At 38.9% G+C, this 24,770-nt stretch overlaps 1 protein-coding gene and 2 long non-coding RNA genes across 3 annotated transcripts; all 3 read right to left on the bottom strand.

The window, feature by feature from the left end:
* Positions 1-322: 322 nt before the first annotated feature.
* LOC139735374 (uncharacterized) lies at positions 323-5,379 on the bottom strand. Its single transcript, XR_011711204.1, has 5 exons — positions 4,658-5,379; positions 2,737-2,880; positions 2,027-2,133; positions 1,459-1,609; positions 323-505 (listed from the first exon to the last, which is right to left on the bottom strand). It is a non-coding gene; the product is annotated as an uncharacterized lncRNA (long non-coding RNA).
* Positions 5,380-6,873: 1,494 nt separating this feature from the next.
* On the bottom strand, positions 6,874-8,630 carry LOC139735369 (cytochrome c, somatic-like). The gene is made up of 2 exons (XM_071646121.1): positions 8,441-8,630; positions 6,874-7,040 (listed from the first exon to the last, which is right to left on the bottom strand). Exons 1-2 carry the CDS (start codon positions 8,628-8,630, stop codon positions 6,874-6,876), a joined length of 357 nt encoding a protein of 118 aa, XP_071502222.1.
* A 9,524-nt stretch (positions 8,631-18,154) lies between these two features.
* On the bottom strand, positions 18,155-24,013 carry LOC139735373 (uncharacterized). The gene is made up of 3 exons (XR_011711203.1): positions 23,720-24,013; positions 22,263-22,407; positions 18,155-19,371 (listed from the first exon to the last, which is right to left on the bottom strand). It is a non-coding gene; the product is annotated as an uncharacterized lncRNA (long non-coding RNA).
* Positions 24,014-24,770: the final 757 nt, after the last annotated feature.

Here is a 24,770-nt window from a genome sequence, read left to right as displayed (position 1 = left end):
CATCTCAGCCTTTTCAAAACCAATTTTTAACAAATAAATTTGGAATTCCTCTTGGTATTGTTTACTCTTTAATATTTCGTAACAGGGTTCTCATTATTTTACAAAATCTCCATATCAGCCCCCATCTCAACCAAAAGTAGGCCATCCCTCATCCCTTTAATGCTGCCATCAAAATTGGAAGTAGATCTACATCAAATCATATTGTAAATGCTCTTTGCCAAGTAGTGTTGTGCACATTTTGATGTCAGGTCTTGTTTTACTTCATCACTAAGGGAAAAAAAAAAGAAAAAAAAAGATTAGAAAAGAAGCATTTAATCTGGATTAGTAGAAATGTCTAATATATACACATGTCTTTTATATATTCAACTTCTATAATAGTTCTGAAAGCACATTGTGATTATATTTGAGAAGTTTAGATGGATGCATTCCACATGTAAGTTCAGGTTCTGATGACATCCTTCATACGGAATCTGGATGCGGACCGGATAGCCTGGCAGGGTTGTTTCTGGAGAGAGACAGAGAGAGAGAGAGAGAGAGAGAGAGAAAGAATGGTATATCTGTCTTTACTTGATGAGGAAAGTGACATGGGCATTTTAATCTTTGGTGAAGACACAGTGACATATAGGCTAATAAAGACATACGGTTACTTGATTTCCTCTATATGTAGTGTTTCCTTGAAACTGTAAAGTATATTATTTTATACAGTAGATCCTAATTGTAGCAATTTAACCGTGAGTACACGATGAAATATAAAATGTAGGAAACTTTCATGACCCAAATATCCAATTCTTTCCATTAAGCTTTTTATTCCATTCAGAAGAATTTCAAGGTAGTGCTTGCCTGATACTGCAACTGGATACATTCAACACTTTCGTGCATATAATGTCCCTGTGACCTTTCACATCAATACCCTCATAACTAATCAAAGTCAAATTGCTTAGAGGTTATGGTAACTTTGCCATCCGAAGGTAAATATAATGTCATGGTAGCAATGCTCTACAGTCAATAAAAATCAGGGTTTCCCTGTAATTTACAATCAGCAGCAAAATCACAACAATAACTAAAATGCTACTTGTACAAGGCTCAGCAGGTAATCATCTCTTCTGTATAAAACCAAAGTTGAAGATGATCTGCTGAGTAAATGTTAAGTTATTGCAAGATGAGAATAGGACAGATGTGCGTGTGAATGATGACTGCAACAACATAAAAACTCCTGCAACCATCTTTGACAGAGGCTAAAAAAAAAATAATAATCAGCGTTAATTCATGTAAATCTTCGTTGTTGGAGTGATTGACTACATGCATATGCAGTACTGCATTCATTTAGCAAAACATGCGTTAATTTTCTGCCTAATGAACGATCGACAGTCAAAAATTTGGTCAAGATGTCAAAGGCTTGACAAAATATTCCAACATATTTGGGGTTTACATTTTACATGTACATGTATTACTGCTTACCTCCCACATTTCCTTTCGAAATAGAGTGCAGGATGCACAGATTAGAGGTTGGTAGTCAGGACATCTCTCTCTTTCTTTTTTCTCTCTCTCTCTCTCTTGTCCGTAGTTGGCTGTGGTTTGCAGGGTCCATTTTGTCCACTTTGTGCTAATTCTGGTCGAAAATACAATTAACAAAAACTTAAATAAGTTATCATTTTTATGAGTGAAACAGGATAATCATACTGCAACATAAACAAACACATTCATCATGAATTAGAATTAATCATCACGATCTCATGAATCCCTTAGTATGAGATTTTGGATCTTCAGGTCACTGTCAACATTAATTTGTCTTACATGTAATACATTAATCATGTCATTGTTATTATCATCTTTGATGCTCTAAAGCCATATCTTACTGAAAATGAATTATGTAGGATGGAAGTCATCTTGACACCTGTAATTCCTGTACACAAATATTTGATTGTATCATGCTCTCATTTGTATGTGGATTAGGATATGATTTCCTTGCATAAATCGATTTGTATTCATGAGATGATATTCCTAATTTCAAATCGATGACACTTACTTCTGAGCTGGAAAGGGCATTCACATCGCAGTCAAGACATCTTTCTATCTCCCCCTCACTCTAGTGGATGTGATCTCAAACTCAGCATGTCCATTTGTTGGTGACACCTTGATAAAAATAAAGAAGAATACATCACAGCATATCACCCTTACGTCATACTTAACGCAACATAATAACAATGGAAAGTTAATTGATCTGTGACTACAGACGTATTTTCATTTGTGCACACATTAAACACTTGTGCCAATTGACATGGTTGAGAAATATTTCATTACATATAATATCTTACTTGATTACATTTATGTTTGATTTTTATATGATCTCATATTCAGTAGATAGAATACCGTTCTTTCATATGATCCTCTACAATAGAACATGCAATGAATTTACAAGAAAACAAGAATACACATCCGATCATAGATTTGCTTCCCTTATTATATAAATGGAGATACACGTGTATAAGATTATTCTCCTCTCTTTGTTTGCAAAGTATTTGTACACTGCATTGTAATGCAACTGTCAAAGCGAAAACATGCTTGTTACAATTTATTCAAATGGAATAGGAATATTTGATACTCAATGTATTTAGATTTGGCATTATTTTCAACTGGGCACTGAAGTGATACATTTGATAATCAAACACTTAGTAAGTTAGTATTTAAAAGATATTTCAAATTAGACCGCTATTTAAGACATTTACCGTTTCTTACCTTCTGGTTGTTCTGCAATTTGTTGCAGGTAGAAAGAGCTCAGTCTTTACAATTAGATTTTGGCAAGTCAGAATAGGCATATGTCTCTCTCTTTGGTGAAGTTTGAAGACAAGACTCAGTCTGTCCACTTGTTGGTACATCTAGCTGAAAACAGAAATCAACATGACTCAAATATTTTTTTTTTCATCTTTAAAGCAGAGCATTATAAGCTAATAGTGAACAAAAAATAAAATCAATTTGAAATTTAATTGTTTTGAAAAGGCATCTTGACATTGACATAATTTTCTTTGTTTCCCATGCAAATCAATTATAACTAAAAATATATCTCTTTCATTAAGATATTTTTTTTTTTAGCTTTTTAAAAAGTTAAAAAAGAAGAAGATATTTAGGTTTCAGTGAGTCGGTATAAATGATCCATTAAAAATGTAATATTTACATTTTTTCAAATGAACCTTTATTCTTTGAGACATTAACATAAGAACTTGGTACTTATGAGTAAAGACATTTCTAAATAGTTTCTCTTTGACTAGATCTATTTGTAAACTAGAAGAGTACATGTAAATGATTCACAGATTAGGAGAGGTTGGCAGTCAGGACTGAACACTTTCTCTCTCTCTCTCTCTCTCTCTCTTTCAGGCATATTCGAATGGCAAGATCACTTGGTTGTAGACTCGCTTTTATATAAAACACCTAGGCCTAAATCCTAGACTCTTTTTCTGAACCCACAGGTCTACAAATACCAGAAAGAGTGGAATCAACCTTAGACCTCTGCTCTAGAGACTAATATTAGCCTAGATAATTCACGTTAGAGCTAATGTTAGGATCTTCTAATGTTAGATCTAACATGAACTTTTTGATCAAAGTTAGCCTACATATATAGTATAATTATTATGCATAGATTTTAGAACCTCTAGATGCCTAAACTTAGGTCTAGCTAGGCCTAGTAAGCTGGGTCTTTACAACAAAACTGCCTAGATATGAGTAGTAGATTACTAGAAACCTCTAACGTTAGGTAGAATCAGTGGCCCAGATCTTGACTAAGGTTAGACCTAGATCCTAATTCCAGACGCCAGCTATTTATGCTTCAGACCCCGGCCCTAGATTTTATATTGTAGGTCTAGTATATTACTATTAGACTCTAAACGTTGGTAGATCTACATCTACATCTTCTGTATAGTCTACAGCCCCTTGCCCTGGACCTGGCTCTAGCCCTACAAATAGAAATACATCTAACCAGCGCAGTAACGTTAGTAGTAGTGGACCTGTACTGTCCACGTTATACAACTGCTAATGTGCTAACGTTAGGTGTTAAGTTCATTGTGATTATACTACTAGTGTCATAGGGCCTAGCCCGATTGAATTGTTTTGGCATAATAACAGGCGTAGCCGTACATTCTAGCACTAACACTAACATTCGTCGTTAGAGTAACACTACCCCTACTAGCTAGAATGTCTAACACTAACGTTAGTATTAACAGTTAGAGAGAGTGTATTACCGTTAGATAGATTAGACCTAACAGTAGACGAGGATTCAGTCCAACTGCATGTGATGAGGCCATAAATTACAAACCTAGATCGAACTAACAAGACACCTAAATCTAGACGTAGACCTAATGTTTGTTAGGCCTCTTTTCGCACCGTGTCAAGACGTGCTTTACGGAATAATCGCTGTTCCACTAACAAACACCGCCGGCACGGTCGGGTGGCGGCCCGGGGGTTGGTAGGCATGCCCGCGCCCACGGGATCGGTGCGAAATACAGTAATTAAAGACATCGGCCTAACGTAGTACTAGCGCTTGAACCTTGATATTAACCAAGTCTCAGATCAAAGTTGTATATCTAACTAATAGATCAAAACAGATTTTTAAGTTCCGTTATGCAGTGCAATAAGGAACTATGTATTTATTTACTAAGTTACTTACATTCGAAGGAAATAGTCCCTTTTCCAGTCACCACGTTTCCAACTCAACGACCGAAACATGCAGCTCTCGCGCGAGAGATTTTACCTGTATGTAGCTAGATCGTAGGGGTAGTGCGTGGTAGACGTACGCACACGTATTAAGTATTCGCGCGCACACAAGCTGCGCGGGGCTACTGGAAAATGCTCGGAAAATGCATTTTCTGAGTTCCTGCAAGTTCAGAGTTTTGATTAAAAGTAAAGATTTCTTCAAGAAAACTAGAAATAATATTGACACATTCAATTAAAGAAGCACTTGTAGTTTTATAAAACATTAAAGTACTTTTGGAAGATCATCTAATTAGCTTGGAAAAGCAAACTTTGCAGAACGTTAAGTAATCTGTGAATATTATTTCGAGAAAACAACACCCAAACATTTGAGAGCCCCATATATGGCTGTACAAAATGACTTTTTAAAATGCTAAGGAAACACATTTAAATTGCAATTTCATTAAAAGGGACAATTGAAACTCATGATCTTTCAAATATCAATTGAATGCAAGCAAAAAATAAAAATCGTGATTTTTGACATGCTTCTGAATTTTGTGCTAAAAATGACATTTTTCGGCAAAAACGCGCGTGACATCCGGCCGTACGCTATTCCTTAGTATTTTTGCAAGACTTTCAGTATGAGAACGGAGCATTAACAAAAAATGCCGTCGAATCCTTATCTAGAGCCTTTTTTGAGGTTTGGCTGGTCTACTATAATAGGGAGAATTAGATTTTGACGCGCGGACGTTTGAGACGACGAGTGCGCGCTGGACGTTCTCCTCTCCCCTGCGTCGTGTAGAAAAGTAGCTTTAGATTACGCTGGGACGCAACCAGGTGGACGGAACGTATGAAAAATAAAATCGCGCCCCCATATGATCAGTGCATGAAGTAGTTTTCTACGTTGCAAACTGTGCGGACGTTATAGCCCAGTACGCATAGTGAAAAACTCAGGCGACGCAAGCTAAAAATAGATCGACTAGACGCGCGCTTCTGCGCACGCTCAGAACATGTTTTTCCCTCTGAAAGTCCGCGCGTCTAAAATCTAAAGCTCCCTAATAAAATTTTGATGATAGTGAGAATGGAATGATGAAAAAAAAAATGTTTGTTTTGCCATTATCATCGGTATCATTATTATGATTATCATTCTATGGGACCCAAGGATGAAATTGATGATACCGATGATAATGGTAAATCCGAATATAATGGTAAATCCGAATGGAAAGAAGGATGGACATGACGTTGATTTATAGCATTTGTATGACGTCATACATGTTCTAGAAACCATTCAGAGGCGCAGACTCCCCTAAGAGATTTATTTATTAAATGTCTGGCGAAAAATGCGAGTCTTGAGTGAACCTTTGAAGTGCTCCAGGGGCATTTCGTGAAGCGTTTTGTCGGATTTTTTTTTCTTCTGACAATGTGCTCTCAGCCAGTCAGATGCAAGGACTTCTGTAGCTTATAACAATTTGTTTAAAAAAAAAAAAATCTGACAAAATGCTTCATGAATTGCCCCCAGATTGTTGATATCATTAGAAGACCAAGTGAAGAAAGCAAACACGCCGACGCGGAGTCTTACAAAGTTTTTTTTTCTGTTTTTTTTTTTCTGTTTTCTAACCCACATTTAATACGCGAGCACGAACACACAAACACTCACACGCTCACGCACGTATATTATATATATATATATATATATATTTTTTTTTTTTTTTTTTAGGTGCAAAATGGCAGGAAACTTTCTAGGAAGGACAAATCTTCACTATGGAAATAGAGAATATTCATTTTATTTCGCGCACTCGTGAATACATGTATTTCTTTGGCAAGGCTTTCGGGATCATAAGATATAAGTAAACGAAAACATATCTCACAAAGGAAGTTTAAAATATCTAAATTCATCTCTGTATTAACAAATTCAATTCATTTGAATTTCGGGATTATTTATCGACAGTCATTTGTGTGTGTGTAATGTGTGTGTGTGTGTGTGTGTGTACAGTCAATGAAAGAGGAACTGTCTCAATTTTTTTTTCTATTTTGGATAAAAATTGAATCGCAGCTTTGTGAAGCTGGAGCAGGCCTCGAGTGGTTGGCAGACAGGATGGAAACAGGCCAAGACAAATCGCCATAAATCCATAAATCAAAGACGATTAAGGACAATATGAAACTGTTAAAAGTCCCTTGCTGGTGTGGTCCAGTCTAGTCATCTTTTGTGTAGTTGCCGGTGGTTTTTTCCTTGAGGTACGCGATCAGGTCGGCTCGCTCCTTCCCCTTCTTCATTCCCGAGAAAACCATCTTCGTTCCAGGAATGTACTTCTTGGGATTTTCGAGGTAGACCCACAACGTGTCGAGGCCCCATGTGATTCCTGACGCAAAATGAAGCAGCAGGTATTAAATTCAGTTTATTTATTTCCATCAAGAAAGGAATACAGTGCACTCCCGTTACAACGAACACGGTTATAACGAAGTAAAACTTCTGGTCCAAAAATTAACACCATTAAAGTCTATGGTACAAAATTCGCTTATAACGAACACGGTTATGACGAAATTTTCGTCATAACGAAGTCTTTTCCGAGCGCCACTGACAAAGAAAAACAAAAGAAATGTGTTCCGTTATAACGAAATGCGAATTGATTTCGAAAATACGTAGCGGAACAAACATTTATGGCGTCTCTGCACGGGCGAATGCTTCACATCACTGTGTGTTCGCTCCTTGTGTCACGCACAGTTTCTGAGGGGAACTTCGTTTAATATTCTAATACAATAATCCCATCCCATTTCACATAGCTTTCCAGTGTATGATGACTATTCAGCAAACAGATATGCATGGATTTCTTGTTTTCGTTATACATTGTATTTGTTCGGTTATAACAAAATTTCGTTATAACGAAAGAAAACTGCCGGTCCCGAGCATTTCGTTATAACGGGAGTGCACTGTACATGATACAAAGTGGCACATTTGTGAAACGACTTTCATCTAGTTGGATATTAGTGCAGTATATTAAAACATCTGAAGTAAAAATCGCAGAATCGAATAATAACCCCGGGTAAGGGGTTTCGTATAGCTGGATGTACATTATATAACAGATGTCATCCCTTATGATTAACACTACTGCATCTTCAAAATTTCCATAACGAAAGATCAATCGGTGCAAGCGATGTAACGTGGGGCGATACATCGCTAAACATCGCTGTCCCCTGCTTGCAATGGAAGCCCAGAGATACTTCATGTGTGTGTCTGGGTGGCTGCGTTATTGTTTTTTGTAATTACAAAAACAAATAATTAAAAAGGGTAAGTCGTATGTAGGCTGATGATCTTCTTTTCAATAAAAATTGTTTGCTTTGCACGTGCGCGCGAAACTAGAAGGTAGGCCTACATGTACCGTCTTGAATTAACCCCGTTAAAAGGACAATTGTGCCTTCAGTCCGCAGTAATTTGAATACTCGTACAATCATATTTAATATGGCATCAAGTGATTTTTTTTTTTGACTGCTTAATTGTACTATACTATAGAGGTTCTGGTGGGTTTTACCTCGAATGCGGACTTAAAACCGCCACTCGTTCCGAGGAAGCTTAACTTTATTATGCGTAACTTACAAAAAAAAAACAAACAAACAAACAAACAAAACAAAACAAAAAACAAAAAACAAAACATTCCTTACTGTGCTTGTAAAACAAATCATGACTTTTAAACATAAAATTAAAGCATACCGGTATTCATGGATTTACCTTGTGCACATGATCGAACACAGTCCTGCTACTCACCCTTGTTGACGTTGGCGTCCGTGTACTTGAAACCAGCAGCCTGGCCGGTCTTCCTGCCCCAAAGCCCCATGAGGTTGGGGCCCTGCTTGTGCTTCCCGCTGTTGTCAATCTGGTGACACTGCAGACACTTGGTCTTGAAGATTTTCGCGCCCTTGTCGGGATCTCCGAGTTGTGGGCTGTCTTTTCCCATGATGGTCCGTGAACAAACGATGAATCAGGGTCTACAGGTAGAACACGCATCCGTAATAGAGAGGAGATTTACACATCTATGACCACAAAAAAAAAAAATACAATTACAGTCGCTTCGAAAATTACAATCACGCATCTAAAAGAGGAGATATTAGGTGTAGACAAGCTGTTCTACGTCTGAAATGTCGAAAACCCATTTTTTGGTGAAAGTTCTGCAAAGGGGAAAAACACCCCCTTTTTAGTGAAAACGTCGGCAAAAGCGTTTTGCCCGACAAACTTGTCGGACAAATTTGCTGTTAGCCAATCAGATGCAAGGATTTCAGTAATTTATAACAGTGTGTCTAAAAAATGTACCCTTTTTATTTACGCTTTTGTTTCTTTGTTGGTTTTGTTTTGTTTTTAGATGGGGGGGGGGGGGGGGGGGGGGCGACCTCCGCAAAGTCAGAAACGCGCAGAGTAGATAAGTGAGAAGATGTACTAGAACCCAAAGTTAGGCTATGACAAAAATTACAATCACAGTTTCTTTTGCGTCTAACCAAAGGCAACGGTGAAATGAAACTCAAAGCTTAACTTTAAGTCTACAATCAACCAAGTTCACAGCATGTAGTGACCAAAATATAGTCTATTGTCTGGAGTTTATCTAACATTTGTACTAGTAATTCATGGGCGTCACCACGAATGGGGGGGGGTGCATTGGATGCGAACGCACCCCCCTTCACACCCTTTAAAAAAAAAAAAAAAAAAATTAACTTCAGTCTGCGAGCGACCTCAACGCCGGACCCTAATGATTATCATTTTTTATCTATTTTTCTTTTGAAATTTTGCATCGGGGACAAAAAAAAAAAAATCGTGGGCAAAAACAATTCGCACCCCTGGTTCTGGCAGCACTGATTTTATACATAATTATCTACTATAATAGTACAAGTGTATTCTATACAATGTTTACTATTTAGATAGATTTTGGACATCCTTCCCATGCTTGGTCACTTCGACGCCACCTCGCGGGTCATACCTTTGCCAGTCATGAACATAAACCGACACCCTTGACTACCAGTGACGGATCCAGGGGGAGGGGCGCACCGGGCGTCCCGCCCCCTCTTAATTTCCAAAGCGAAAAAGTATAGCTACAAACGGCAGTTTTTAGAAGGTAAAATGTCAAAATTTTCAAGCTCGCTCGCTCCGCTCGCTGGCATTTAGTCGTAATGCCATTCTCCTGAAGTTGCTGCCAGTAATTGCCGGCAGTTCCACCCGGTGCCCCCCCCCCTTACTGCAAAAAAAAAAAATATAGCTACAAACGGCAGTTTTGGGACTGTAAAATGTCACAATTTTCAAGCTCGCTCGCTCCGCTCGCTCGCATTTCAATTCTCCTGATATTGCTGCCAGTAATTGTCAGCAGTTGCGCCCGGTGCGCCCCCCTTAATTTCGAAAGCAAAAAAGATATAGCTTCAAACGGCAGTTTTGGGACTGTAAAATGTCAAAATTTTCAAGCTCGCTCGCATTTAATCTTTATGCAATTCACCTGATGTTACTGCCAGTAATTGTCTGCAATTGCGCCCGGTGGCATGCCCTCCACCCCCCCCCCCCCTTAATTTCCAAAGCGAAAAAAAATATGGCTAAGAACGGCAGTTTTTTGGGCTGTCAAATGTAAAATTTTCAAGCTCGCTCGCATTTAATCGTTATGCAATTCACCTGATGTTGCTGCCAATAATTGCCAGCAGTTCCGCCCGGTGCGCCCCCCTCCCTTAAAAATATGGCTAAAAACGGCAGTTTTTGGACTGTAAAATGTAAAATTTTCAAGCTCGCTCTCTCCGCTAGCTCGCATTTAATCGTCATGCAATTCACCTGATGTTGCTGCCAGTAAATGCCAGCAGTTCCGCCCCGGTGCGCCCCCTCCCTTAATTTCCAAAGCGAAAAAATATGGCTAAGAACGGCAGCTTTTGGACTGTGAAATGTAAAATTTTCAAGCTCGCTCGCTCCGCTCGCTCGCATGTAATCGTCATGCTCTCCTGACATTGTTGCCAGTAATTGCTAGGAGTTGCGCCCGATGCGCCCCCCTTAAATTCCAAAGCGAAAAAATATAGCAACAAACGGCAGGGTTCTTTTAACTGTAAAATGTCAAAATATTCAAGCTCGATCGCTCCGCTCGCTCGCATTTAATTGTTATGCCTTTCTCCCGATATTGCTGCCAGTAATTTGTCGTTTCACACCGTCATTCCATAATCCATTTATAGGGGGACAACCCCCTCCCACAACCTCCCCCCTTGCTCGTTCCGCTTGTTCGGGCTCGGTCGCATTCATGACATCAGTGTAAGAATTATTACTAGAAGTTTATTTGAATTATACCATTTATAGGCAAATTGTTAAATAACAATTTACTTCAAAATGTACTGATACCTTAAACAAGTGGGACTGTTTCAAGTCGATAAAACACGCAAAATACCTGCGTCAAATTGCACCATTTACACTATGTACAACATAAAAATGCAAAAAGTGCTCACCGTGGGAGGGGGACACTCCCTCCCACATCCTCCCCCTCGCTCACTGTTTTGCATTGACAATGCACGCAAACCGAGTTGTATTGAACACCGTGTTGTACGAAGCTTTTTAGAAACTTCCATAGACATTACATTACGATTCGGTGAAAATATTCATTCGAAATTTTGTCCTTGATTAAAACCATTAACGTTAATGAACAGCGATTTTTCGCGTTTTCCTACACATCCTCATCAACAGTCAAAGCCAATTCATTTTTATGTGCTCTGCGCGCAGTGAAGTGCGCCAGCGGTCGGTTTCACTAAGGGCGGTCGATATGTAGGTCTAACAGGTTAGTAGGGTTACCATACAACTATAAAGTATGGTATAGGGTCTATAGATTCTAAAACAAGCTACAACACAGATCTAGCCTACTGTACACAATATAACTTAACCTACAACTAGATTGTGATAAATAAATATTTGCATGATTCCAGTTCTTCCACTTTCCGGGAGCTCCTTACTTTACTGACCTTAGTCTGGACTGCATTGTCCTAACGTTTAGTCACATTGACCTTGATGTCAAGACAAGCGATTCTTTTTTTTCTTTCTTTCCTTTGTTTATCACATGGATAACTACATTGTCATTTAACATTTTGACTTCGCTATACGACACCTTACGAGCCTATAAGATATAAGTGACGCTAGAGCTAACGTTAGACCGTAACGTTTGTTAGATAAACAAAGGATTCTTTTTATTCGTGACACACGTTTACTCACCTGCGGGTGTAAACGCTGGAAAAACAATGCGAAAAGGCCAAGAAGACTCCAACTTTAACTTCAAGCGTCCAGTAAATTGCCTCTCAGATCTCTACTCGGCCTGCCTTTACTTCGGGTCGAGTACGGTAAAGTGTGACGGGATCAGACTAATTCTAACGGTCGTAATCAATACAATAGTCGTTATGATCCCATGATTTAAGCAGTAAAACCCAAATAGGTAAGACTACTTTTGAGCATGCTTCACGGTTCTATAGTCTAAACACACGTAAAACACTGCTGCTATGCTGTGATTAGCTGTGGCATTGGAATGTACGTGCGGTATTAGAACGCGTTGTGAACAAACGCGCGTGGAGCGCTAGTCATTGAACGACGCGCTAACATCTGCGCGTTTCTGACTTTGCGGGGGTCGCTCCCTCCCCCATAACCCATCTCTCTCTGTTCTGCCATGGACGTCACTGCGCGCCCGTTGGCGATCACTGATGCACAGAACTCTGTTCTGTGCACTGATGCAGTATGTTTCCGCCATCTCCCTCTATCGTCGCACGAATGCAGCAATGTAGATCCTCTCTCGCCGACTAATCCAGCCATTGCAGAAAGGAAAGTGAGTCGCTGTCGTCCACGTGATCTCTTCCAATTAACAAATCCAGACAGGACTAGATGTTCAGTTTGCCTCCATATGAATTTTAGAACCCCGATTTCTTTCACCTAATTTGAAGCTTTTAATCAGCCGGGTCAGCTGTACGCGCATACACTAACCGACTAAGCGTACAATGTCCGATCAGCTGTGCGGTTGACTCTGAGTGGATCTGATTGGATCGCGTCAGGTCCGCGACCGTTCTATTTAGAGTAAGGGGGTGACACGTACGGAGCTCGGTGCCTATTTACGTGGCAGGGACACGAAGGCGATTTATTTACCCGGTCACGCACTGACTGCATCGGAACTGTTTCTTTTGCAGCAGATTTTTTGGCTAAATTGCAGAATACCCCGGCAATCCTTCATTCCGAGCGTGTCTCCCATAGACACTGTGCTTTATTCCGTTAGCGTACGGCCATAGAAACACGTTATTAAGGGGAAGTACGCACAAGAGAGCTGGGGTATTCTGCAATTGCTCAGATTTTCTGGCCCGCTAGACACAGCCGAGCGAACAGCGCTCGTGCTAACGTGTGCATGCATGTATACATGCATCTCCTGCCCCCTATAAAGCTAACAAAATAGGTCCAGTTATGTTTTGTTGGTGGTTACAGGATGTTTAGATACTAGTATGTGATTAGATATGGTATTTTGTGGATATTATATTTCAAGTTTAGATACAAACAAAATAAATCATTTTTACAACAAACAAGATTACAAAAGACTGAATAGCTCAGTTGGTAGAGCACTGGACTGATAAACCGAGGTTTGCAGGTTCAAATCCCATTTCAGATTTTTTTTTTGTTCACTTTATGTATTCAAAAATGATTTTTCTCAGTTACTTTCTTTCTACTTATGTGGAATTTATTCCAAAAACTTATTGTGAGAACAGCTTTACAAAATGATCTGATCAAACCAGTCAGTCCATTGACCTGCAAATGACATGGAAATATTCATAATCTTTGGAGTTTTAGATGTTGTAATTCGTGTAGTCATTCTGTATTGTCTCCATGAATCTTGGATTATTATATTGACATGTAATCTATGAATTAGAAATGAGAAATCTGGCCCAAATTGCTGCAATCTCATTTCAAATTTCTTACCCGTATAAATAAACCTTACAATTCTCTGGGAAAAAAGAGGAATGTCTTTTGTACATAACAAATTGATATTTCCAGTGTTGGGTTCCTCTCTCTCCCACTCTTTCTCTCGTTCTCTCATAATTTCATCTATCTCCTTATACTTGTCGAAATCTGCCCCCCCCCCCCATCCCTTCCTCTCTCCCCCTCTTGCACACACTCTGTCTCTCTCTCTCTCTCTTGCACACACTCTCTCTCTCTTGCACACTCTCTTCCCCCCCCCCCCCCTTTCTCTCTCAATTGCTTTCTCTCCTCTGCTCTTTTTATTTGTTTCTTCCTCATGTTTTGTTTCTGGAATGTCTACACTTTCATATCAGATAACTCGATTTCTCACTGACCCCAAGATTGCTTATTGCTTCCTCTGGCTCTCAAAATTTTGATAATTTTAATACAAATACTACACGTGGAAGTTTGGTTTCTTTTTCCAACAATTTATTCAAATGTGATAGAATTTCAATGGCAGAACAATTTTAGGCACTAAACTGAACTACATTTGGCAACACAAGCCAATGCAATAAATATACTAACAAATTCATTATTTGCTCAGAAATAGCAATACTGAATGGAAAAATTTTACAGTAGTTTCCATAACACTAAAATTGTAGCACTCATTTACAGGGGAACTTCGTTACGAGCTCCTTGGGACCACAGAAATTTCCTCATTATATCGGGTATCTCGTTATATCGGCTTGTACCGAAAGGTTGGGTTGCGTCGCGTCGCGTCACGTTGACGCCAACGCTCCCAACGCTCCCAATGCACCCTTTCAGTCAAACCGGGGGAGCTTTGGCCGAATGGTCGCGTTCGCGTCAACGCGACGCGACGCAACCCAACCTTTCGGTACAAGCCCGTTATATCAGGGATAAAAACAAAGAGTATAAAAAGAATGGGACCTGAAAAATTACCTCGTTATATCCGAGCTTGTTATAACGAGGTTTCACTGTACATATGCAGAGATGCCAGGGGTGCTATTCAAAATTTCCCGAACTACTATCTGTAACACTCACCTGTTTATAATAATTGCAATTTACCTACAAGAATGGACGCAAATGTACTGTAGTAATCATTATTTTCTTCTTTCACAGTCTTTTCTTCCCTTCTACACTTATTATTCAGGTACAAACATTGTTTAAATTTCCTGAAGTTCTGTTTTTCCTTGGAAAAATTTCCTGAATTCAGGAAATTTCCTGAAAAGTGGCATCTCTGTATGTGGAACATATTTTACAAATAATCAAATCTATTTAATGAAAAGCCTAATTACTGGCTTCTACTTGTCAATAAGATATTAATATTCATTGCAGTATGTTAGATCAGAATCATCAGATGTGTTGAATCCATAGAGTTACATACTACTAAGTACTAAAGTGCGCACTAACCCGGAAGAGACGCCCTTCATTGAACGCGCCCTGACATTTTAATAGGGGACTGTGCAACCATTGAACTCTATGCTGAAGACAAAGCTAGCTGGCTACTACTTGGCTACTGCCTACGTGACGCGTCAGATCGCCCCAACCAATGTGTGTAATTACGCATAGGTGCACACGCTAAAGGGACTGCGCTGTAGTTCAATTAGGGCTGTTTGATAACATGCACTGGTACGCGTACTACTCACTCTAGTCTTCGTAGTATGTAACTCTATGGTTGAATCGCAGTAAACAACAAACCATGAGAAACTGATCAGAAAGAAGTAATCATAGTCATGTTGCATGTTACTGCATACTTCGATATAAAAGGTATCAAAATCTTCACTAGCAATAACATCAAGTTAAAGCCTGTATCATATAACTCATGTTGAATGAAAAATATGATCTATGGGTTAAACTTCTTTTTGGTATAAAACCAATTCCTAATCTTCTCACTCGTGGAATTGGCTGAAAAATGCACGATATAATCTTCCTATGCAGGTTTCTCATACTAGTATACAATGACTACATTTTAAGAAGGGAAGGGCATTTTTTAAAGAAAAATGAAAACATTACCATGAAATGGTTTAAATATCTTCAAAGGTGAAATTCAAATTTTCCCAAAGAATCAACCGATGATAACAAAGATGTTATTGTCACTACGCTTTTGTAAGATTTGAATATTGGATACACTGTAGTCCAATATGCCTAACATTATCTAAACTTTAGCGAAGCTTTAGAAAAGGCTTTAAGTGAAGGCCAATGTTTTCCGAATTTTGCAGGCCATTAATGTGAATAATCAGTAATGCACAACTCCACATTCACGTTTGGTTGCTTTTTGTGTTTTTTTCAGGACAGGTACGCTTGTTGTGCCCAGAAACTCCACACACACTGCATGTCTTTCTGTAACCTTCACGTTTACATGATGGTTCCAGGTACTCGACTCTATTTTGGATGTTCATAACTTGTCTCAATGCTTCAATATTGCGTCGATTTGAAGAAGAAAAATACCAGCTAGTTATTCGATCGTTCAATTTTTCAAAAGTTTGTTGTGAAAACTTGCTGAGATTGCCATGAAGGCGGATTGAGTCACTGACATGTTTTGCAAATACATGCATGTATACTGTGATATCACCTGAAGTATGGACTCGGTAGAATTTGTCAACCCATGCACAAGCTTGTGACTGGAATTCCACCAACTCGTCCTCTGTCATATCCTTTTTCATCTGGTTAACTAGCTCTCCAAATTTCGACCACAAAAACTTGATATCTTCAAGCTTAGGATTATCAGAACCATAAAAATCCTCTAAACATATGGCCTTTTGAATTTTTTGATGCTGTGGCCCAATGAAGTCTTGATGAGTGAGATAACCTTGTTTATCAACATAAAACTGCCATTCGATTCCGAGGTTTTGGACAAACTGTTCGAATTTCAACATAGATGGGCAATTCAATTTGTCAACATTCTTGTCATTCTTCGTAATGTTGTCGTTTGTCCTGATGCGTAGTACAAGTTGACGGGTCAGCTGGTCCGAGATGCGGAGATACAGATGGAGGGGATCTGGTATGACGTGAGTGACTGGAATGTGGGGGAAGATTGGAGCATGCAAACAATTGTAGTTTTCCGTTTTCTTGGTTTTCTTCTTTTTGCACAGCTGGTTCATTTCGGATATGTTCCTTGCAGTTCCAGATTGGTTGAGACGGTGAAATTCCCCTTTATGTGTTTGGCACCACACACAACAATAATTTGCCGAGCAGGCACCTAAGCCAAGGATGATATTAGTAAATTTCAAATCAGCACAAATAATGTATTTCAGTTTGATAGTTCTGCCATGAACTGTAATTTCCTGAAGTGACTGGGTATCTCGTACTATGTCTTGTAGTGCATCTGCCAATTCGTTGTACTTTTCAGGGATCTTTCCAATTGCTAACAATAGGTCATCCGACCGCCAAGAATCTGTAATTACTGTCATTCCAAAATTGGTTACATGTAGACGGCCAACCGATGTTCCGTCACCTGTGATTTTGATTACAAGTTCATCATCAGTTATCGGCCAAGCACTTTCCAAGAAACGTCTGAGTTTTACTTCAAGTCTCTCTTGAACACCTTTTTTGTTTGGAAGTAGCTGTACAGAAAATGTGGCATTTAATTCTGCCCTGCGTTGTTGAATTGCATAAAGTGATGGATAATTGGTTCGTATAGGCAGGTGATCTTTGAATTGGTTTAAGAATTGTTGATTTTCTATGGCTAGTTCTTGGTAGGCATCATCTGAAATAAGGTTTGAGTCCTTTATGTATAGCATCCGATCCACCGAGGGTCCAGAGGGCAAGTCGTCTGTTGGATAATCATGGTAGCCTACAGTATTTCCATAGTGATCTTTTACAAGCATTTTCTGGATTTTGATGTTATCTTCTGCCAGCAGGTCACGAGCAAAGTTCACACTTTCATTAAGGTTTTTCTTTTGTACACTTTTCCAGGTTGGCCCATATTTTGTTTTAGGTAGGACTTTCCTTTTGTTTGTGCGTCTTTTAAGGAGTCTTCCTAATAACACATGTGCTGTTTTTGCACTCTTCTGGCATTCTTTCGCTTGTCTTTTCTGGCCTCTAACTTCGTCTTCTGCTACCTTCCTACGTTTCCTTTCATTTTCTAGTTCATGTTCCATTTGTCTTTTAACTCCACCGAGATTTAATTTATATATGGTGCTTTTCAACTTGTCCAAAAATTGTTGACCTTGCCTGCCACCAGCACTCAAAGCCTTTGATGCAGGTCGCATAATATATCGTATTTTGTCATCGAGACGTTTAACAATGCCAGCATCTGCATATTTTGCATCAATGCTGTTCAAATGAAATATTTTCTTTAGTACAGATTCACTCTGTTTGAGTCCAGGTCCCATATCACTTTCGCGTACTAGCTGGTACAAAGTAAAGCAATTGATGTAAATTACCCACGATTCTGAATTTGTTCCAGAAGGTGCACCAAATACTGCAGGTAGAAAACTTACACTAAATACTAAGTATAGTGCCAAAGAGGAAAAAATTAGCTTCACAGTCAACAGTTTCATTTTTTTATTATTTTTTTTTTTGGGGGGGGGGGGGGTTTAAACAGTAATTTTTAGCACAATAGTCATAATTCAATACAAAGTAAAGTCAGCTGGAAACTTAGGTTTTTAGATTGAAGCTTACACAATTCAGGCAGTGTAATTCTCACTGTAAGTACTGTGTGTCCAAAGTTGAATCGACCAAAATGAGTCAGCGATGAACACAATCAAAAATCTAAATCAGTTGGAAGATTTCAAAACTTCCACCCAGTTCAAACACCAGTGTAAGTTACATCATTGTACACACACAGTTTGAACTCAGATACACGCATATCTGGAAAAGTTTCAATTAAATATGAATTTGAAAGTTTGATGAGCTAAACAACCATATGAATCGGTCCGAATGTGTACTTGAATTACTTGAAAGTCACAGTTTGAACTCAGATATATCTGGCAAAGTTTCAATTAAATATGAATTTGAAAGCCTAATGAGCTACACAACCATATGAATTTGTCCGAATGTGTACATGAATTACTTGGAAGTTACAGATGAGATAACAAGCCCATGCTTTATAAGGTGACCCCTACTTTGCCTAGTTCAAACTTGTTTCCTCGATCTTTCACGAAACGAAAAACAAGAAGATGTCCACGATGGAGTAGTTTTTTGTCAAGTTGTTTTGTTTCCACATTTACAACATATTGTTCCAGGCACCTTCTTTCATGTATCCATATCTGTATAGTGCTCTCCACAACATAAGCAAAGTCTCCTGCTGCATTGACTATGCGAAAAAACCAATCAGTCCCTAGAAATGTGGCAACGGATGCCCAATCAGCTGTGAAGATGTCTTTCCTTTTCAAACGGACTGGATGACCATTTATGACCTCCACAAACCTATTGAATGTTTCTACTTGTATGGGAATATGCAGAGTAACTTCGGTGTCCTGAACACGGGAAATATTGAGGTTTTCTTTCACCTTGACAAGCAAATCCTTTTTCACAAGTTCCAGAGCATCTGATTTTTCCTCATTCACATCTACAACTTCACTTTTAAGTCTCCATTCATTGTACTTATCTTCCCATCCGACATAATGGACTAAAACTTCATCACCTTTATCAGATATTCTTTCATCGAGGACTTCCAAGCGGAATAGCGTAGCTGTGGACCATTTGTCTTTCTTTTCGTGAAGACGTTCATTTAAGTTCACACTGACATCTTCAAAGCCATGGTCGTGAATTGAAGCATAATCCACACGCCTCTTCTTTCTCAGATCCATAACCTGAAAGAAATATTTACAAAAAGAACACAATTTTTGGCTCTGTGCATGGTCCCTAGTACATTTTATGAAGACCGAGGTGAAGTGGAACAGGAGGTGAAGTGGGACGGCTTAGTGCAAAAAGCGCGGCGCGTTAAATGGCCCGTCAATCAGCGCGTTAAACGGCGCGTTGCAAAAAGCTCAATTTTTTTCCGAACAATTGGTATTTGCGCTGTTGGTATTCATACAATGACATGCACTACGTGTTACAAAAAAAAAAAAACATTTCCCACTTTTGATCCTTAATAGTTCGAAAACTAAATCAGATAACACTGTCATGGATTTAGCTGAATAGTGTACAATAATTTAGTTGGAGTCGATTTGAATATGAAAGAATAGGTTTCATTAAATCCATGATTAATTTTAAAGTTAGGGTCCAGATTTTGGTCAGAGTGTGTGCTTACAATGACCCTGAACAATGGACATGAATACCACTTTTTCAGAGCTCTGCCGACTAGGCTTCTTGTCTCTTGCTCCAGGGCACATAAATACTTTATTATCAATTCATGTGGCTTGCCCTGGGCTCTGCTAGTCTGAATTCATGGTATCGAAAAAAAACTATAAATTTGTCAGATTACTAGTAAACAATTGTGTTAAAAAAACTTTAGATTTTAAGCTTATACCAAATTTAGTGATAGCCTCATTGAGACAAATTTTGAAAATGATTGTCAGCTGGAATGAAACGTGTGGTATGCAAGCACATGGAAACAGGGCTTACTTTTTTGTGCGTGCATTTTACCCTTTGCCATGAATTCAGGTTAGCAGTGTCTAGGGCAATCCAACATAAATCATTAATAAAGCATTCATGTGCTTGTGAGCAAGAGACCAGAAGCTTAGTCGGCAGAGCTCTGAAAAAGGTCATGAAGGTGGTATCCATGTCCATTGTTCGAGGTCATTGTAAGCACACACTCAGATACACAACATTGCTTTCTGTGTAATTAAAGATCAAGTTTTCTACCGAGAATTAGAATTTGACCAAAATCTGGAATATAACTTTAAAATCAATCATGGATTTATTGAAACCTATTTATGCTTTCGTATTCAAATCACCTCCAACTAAATTGTACACTATTAAGCTATTTCTCATATCCACGACAGTGTCATCTGATATATAGTTTCCGAACTATTAAGGATCAAAAGTAAGAAATGTTTTTTCTAACAAGTAGTACATGTCATTGTATACATACATTTAATAGCACAGCCATAGACATGACATCGTCTAAGTTACCGACCCAAAGTTAAACGAAATTCGTGGTGAGTAGCTTTTAATACTTGTTTTGCATATCTTATTTCCTTGTGAAAACCGCAAAACTAATTCAATAGAATGTCCTAATCAATTTATTCGGCGTTGATTGATTCTAATCGTCTAGTTTTAAATAGGGTTGGCCGCTCATTTCCCTATTAATTACAGACGTCCTTATAAAATAAGAGGCCAGTGAATTTCCGACAGATTTTCATTCGGTCTATCCTACTGGCAAATCAGTTGACCGATTAGCCAGCAAACATAAAATACCATATGTGGGACTGCACTGGTATTTTCACCAAAACACGCGCAGAATGGCTCCTAAAACTACAGACGATTAGAATCAATCAACGCCGAATAAATTGATTAGGACAATCTACTGAATTAGTTTTGCGGTTTTCATCAAAAAAGAATAGAATTTCCAAAACAAGTAAAGTTACTCACCGCAAATTTCGTTTAACTTTGGGTCTGTAACTTTGACGGTGTCATGCTGACTTTCCGTAACGCTCCACTACCGCCCATCAGCTACAGTGTATGCAATACCTATGGCATAATTATGCTGTGCTAATGTATATGTATATGTATATGTATATGTATAATGATCGACATGTATAAATACCAACAGCGCAAATAGCAATTACTCGAAAAATAGAAAACTTTTTGCAATGCCACAAAAATCTATATTTTATTCATTTTTTACGCGCCGTTTGATGCGCCATTTCACGCGCCATTTAACGCGCCGCGCTCTTTGCACTAAGCCAGTGGGACAGCTCTATAACTCAAACACTAATAAACTGATGAACAGTCTGCTTTTGAAATATCCCTTAACAGGTGTTGCTAAGCACTCTTCATCTAGATTTAAAAACGTGTCCTTTTTTCACAGGTCTTGCTGCCTTCTTGAAATGGTAAGTAAATTTACAGATACCATACAAGGCTGTGGAGGTATTACACCTGAGTTACATAATGGTCTGGTAGATGTGTAAAAGAATTCACGAAATTTCTTAGGATAATACCTAAACCTCTGATTATGAGCTAATTTTTAGTATTTTTTACCAATGGGGTAAACTGACACACCGATTCTTATTGCACTCCCTGTCCAACTTCTCCCCACGATGTCCCACTTCTCCCAAATAAGTTTCTTACTGTCCCACTTTACCCCTGCCAGTGTCCCACTTCTCCCCAGGGTGTCCCAAGTCACCCCCTAATTCCCCAAATAACAGTTTGTAAAGTCATTGATTACATACAGAGGAAAGACGAAGGCCTAATAAAAACTACTGCACAATACACCGCAGTACCCATTGTCTTTGACGTGTAAACAGGAGCTGGCTATCCTAAATATTCTGGGAGTTACAGGGTAGAATTCATAAAATTGAAAATATGTCCCACTTCTCCCCAGTCTCCCCAACATATGCATAAATCAAAAGTGAAATGACAATAACTGCCAGTATGACTAAAACTATTATTGACTTTTTTTTTTTTTATTCCAAGCAAATTATACAGTTTAAGTCCTAGCCTGGCTATTCATAACATGAACAGAAACAAAAATATAGTGCATACTTTAAGTTTATAGCACAGTGACAGAGAAGTCAAAAAATTCATGCAGTGATTTTACCAGTTATAATTCTAGCATCTTGCTGTGCAGCAGGTCGACTGAACATTCGCTTGTACATCCTGGCTGATCAGAGTATTTCGTCTCTGGCTGAGCACCGACTGAACATCATGAGCCGCAGTAGAGGATGATGGCAGTGGAGGTCTGTCTGTGATATATAAAACAAAAGGAAATTGTTTTTGTCTATTGATGACTTTTAAAGAAAAAAAGAAAATTGTCTCAAATTCCTTTGGCTTGGGGCTAAAATCGTGTTTTTTGTTGTTGGGTTTTTTGGGGGGCCGAAGAGAAAACAGTAGATCTATAGGCTACACAGAATTTTTTCAAATTGCATTTTTAGGTAATTATTTTGCATACATGTAAATTTGCTTTGCAGCCAAATGAATTTCCTTTTATTCCCTTGAAGTGATGCAAGAAAACAAGAAAACAAACAAACAGAAAAGAAAGCCAGACCCAGAGTCTCTTTAAAACCAAAGTGAGAGAAAAAAAGGAAATGCAGTGTCAGTGCAGGCTCTTACAAGTTGAATCCTTCGATCCAAATTAACGTTAGACCCAACATTACCTTAATTTTAATCATTAGCATGGGATGGGAAGCCGGGATAAACATTTTTTTACCCCCTCCCCAGTAAATACTTTACTTACTTTACTCCAGCAATGTTACTAGGACCAGTGGCGGATCCAGGGGGGCGCAAACGGCGCGCGCCCCCCTTTAATTTTTCTGATTTTTTTTTTTTTTTTTAGCAAAAAAAAAAAAAAATTAGAAAAATGGCAGATGACGGAAAGAAAATGTGTTGCCTATCCCCCCCCCCCCCCCCCCCCATTGAGAATGATTTTCATTCAAGATTCTCTTGCTAGTCAGTGTGCGGTGACGGGAAAAAAGTTCCCCCCCCCCCCCCCCCCCCCCACTGAGCATGATTTTGGAGATTCTGCTGATGGCAGCCGACGATGGAAAAAAGTGAGCCCCACCCCCCTTTAGTTTAGGCTTTAGAGGTTTCTACTAGAATTAGGGAATTCCTGGATCCGCCGCTGCTAGGACTAAGTCTAAGCCTGTTCATCGATCAAATGAGTAAGATTAAGAAAGATGATGAATCATTAATATAGACATACAAATGCACACACACACACACACACACACACACAGTTCAATACAATTATTTTCCTTCTGTATGCATGCAATGCACGAGTTCTGAGAGTACCCAGTAAGCGCAGCCAGCTGATCCGCGTTATTGAAACCCCTTGACTTCCCCTGAGCAAGGATGGTACGACCCGGTTCGCTGGCTGCCTGCAGATTTCAGTGTAACGACATCGTACCGAAAGAATTATGGATTTTATTCAATCATCCCTTTTAACGATTCTGTGCATGCCATCAGGCTCAACATACTTTACAATGTTCCTCAAACGTTTATTTATAAACAGGTATAACTTTGATGATATAATATTAAAGAGAAACAAGTTAAACTTACCAAAATTTGCGGCTATGCCCGAGCCAGACAGGAGGCAACACAACCGGTGGGCAACGTAACACACGTAAATCAGTGCAATTCCGGTTTCCGCGGAACTCATAGCAAACTTCCCAAAATGAGACAAAGCTCCCAATTGGTTTAATCTTTTGACGGGGGTATTATTCATCCAATGGAAATGCTTTATATATCAAACTGTTCAGAATAACCTGAAGGACTTCAATCTTTTTCCGGTGATGAAAAATAGCCCACTCCCGGCAAGAAACCGCTAGATATAGTCGGAAGAGTTCAGTAAGAAAGATCGATACCACAGAAATTTTGACCAAATTAATGAAAAGTGAGCAATAAATGACGGTGCAATGGAACAACAAAAAATCTTAATTTTTACATCATCATAAAGAAGAAAAGTTAAATTTTCTAATGCTCTTTCCGGTGGTGAACTAGGCCGATCGAATCAGAAGATATGGTTGAAGAAAGGAGGAAATTACACATTTTTACTGCTATTTACTGCAGCGCGCGGTGGGTTTAAAGAGGTTGATGCTTAAGTGTATGGGTAAAATCCATATGTTCCTCACGACATGGCCCAAAAACTGCATCTGGCGTTTCCTGATGGTCGAGAGCAGCTCACGTTCAGCCGACACCATTTCTAGTACTTCTGTGTTTGATTTTCTTTCCGTCCATGATATTTTCAACATTCGCCTGTAGCACCACATCTCGAAACTTTCTATTCTGTGTCTCATTGGCTTATTAACTGTCCATGTCTCGGCGCCGTATGTCATACTAGTAGCTGACCATATGTATGTCTTCAAAAATCGTTTCCTTGTAACGATATAAAAACAAGACAAAACAAAAACAACAAACACAAGCGTGAAAAAAAAATTTTAGACCTCAGAGGGCATTTCATGCCGCGTTTTGTCAGATTTTTCTGACACACTGTTATAAGGTACTGAAATCCTTGCATCTGATTGGCTAAGAGCAAATTTGTCCGACAAGTTTGTCGGGCATAACGCTTTCGCGACGTTTTCCCTAAAAAAAAAAAGAAAAAAAAAGTTTT

This window comes from Diadema antillarum, unplaced genomic scaffold (assembly GCF_040938485.1).
Source record: "Diadema antillarum isolate AM-2024a unplaced genomic scaffold, OU_Dant_1.0 seq00000573_RagTag, whole genome shotgun sequence".
Taxonomy (NCBI): Eukaryota; Metazoa; Echinodermata; class Echinoidea; order Diadematoida; family Diadematidae; genus Diadema; species Diadema antillarum.
The sequence above is the reverse complement of the archived record's forward strand: the minus strand, read 5'-3'. Positions and strand labels throughout refer to the sequence as shown.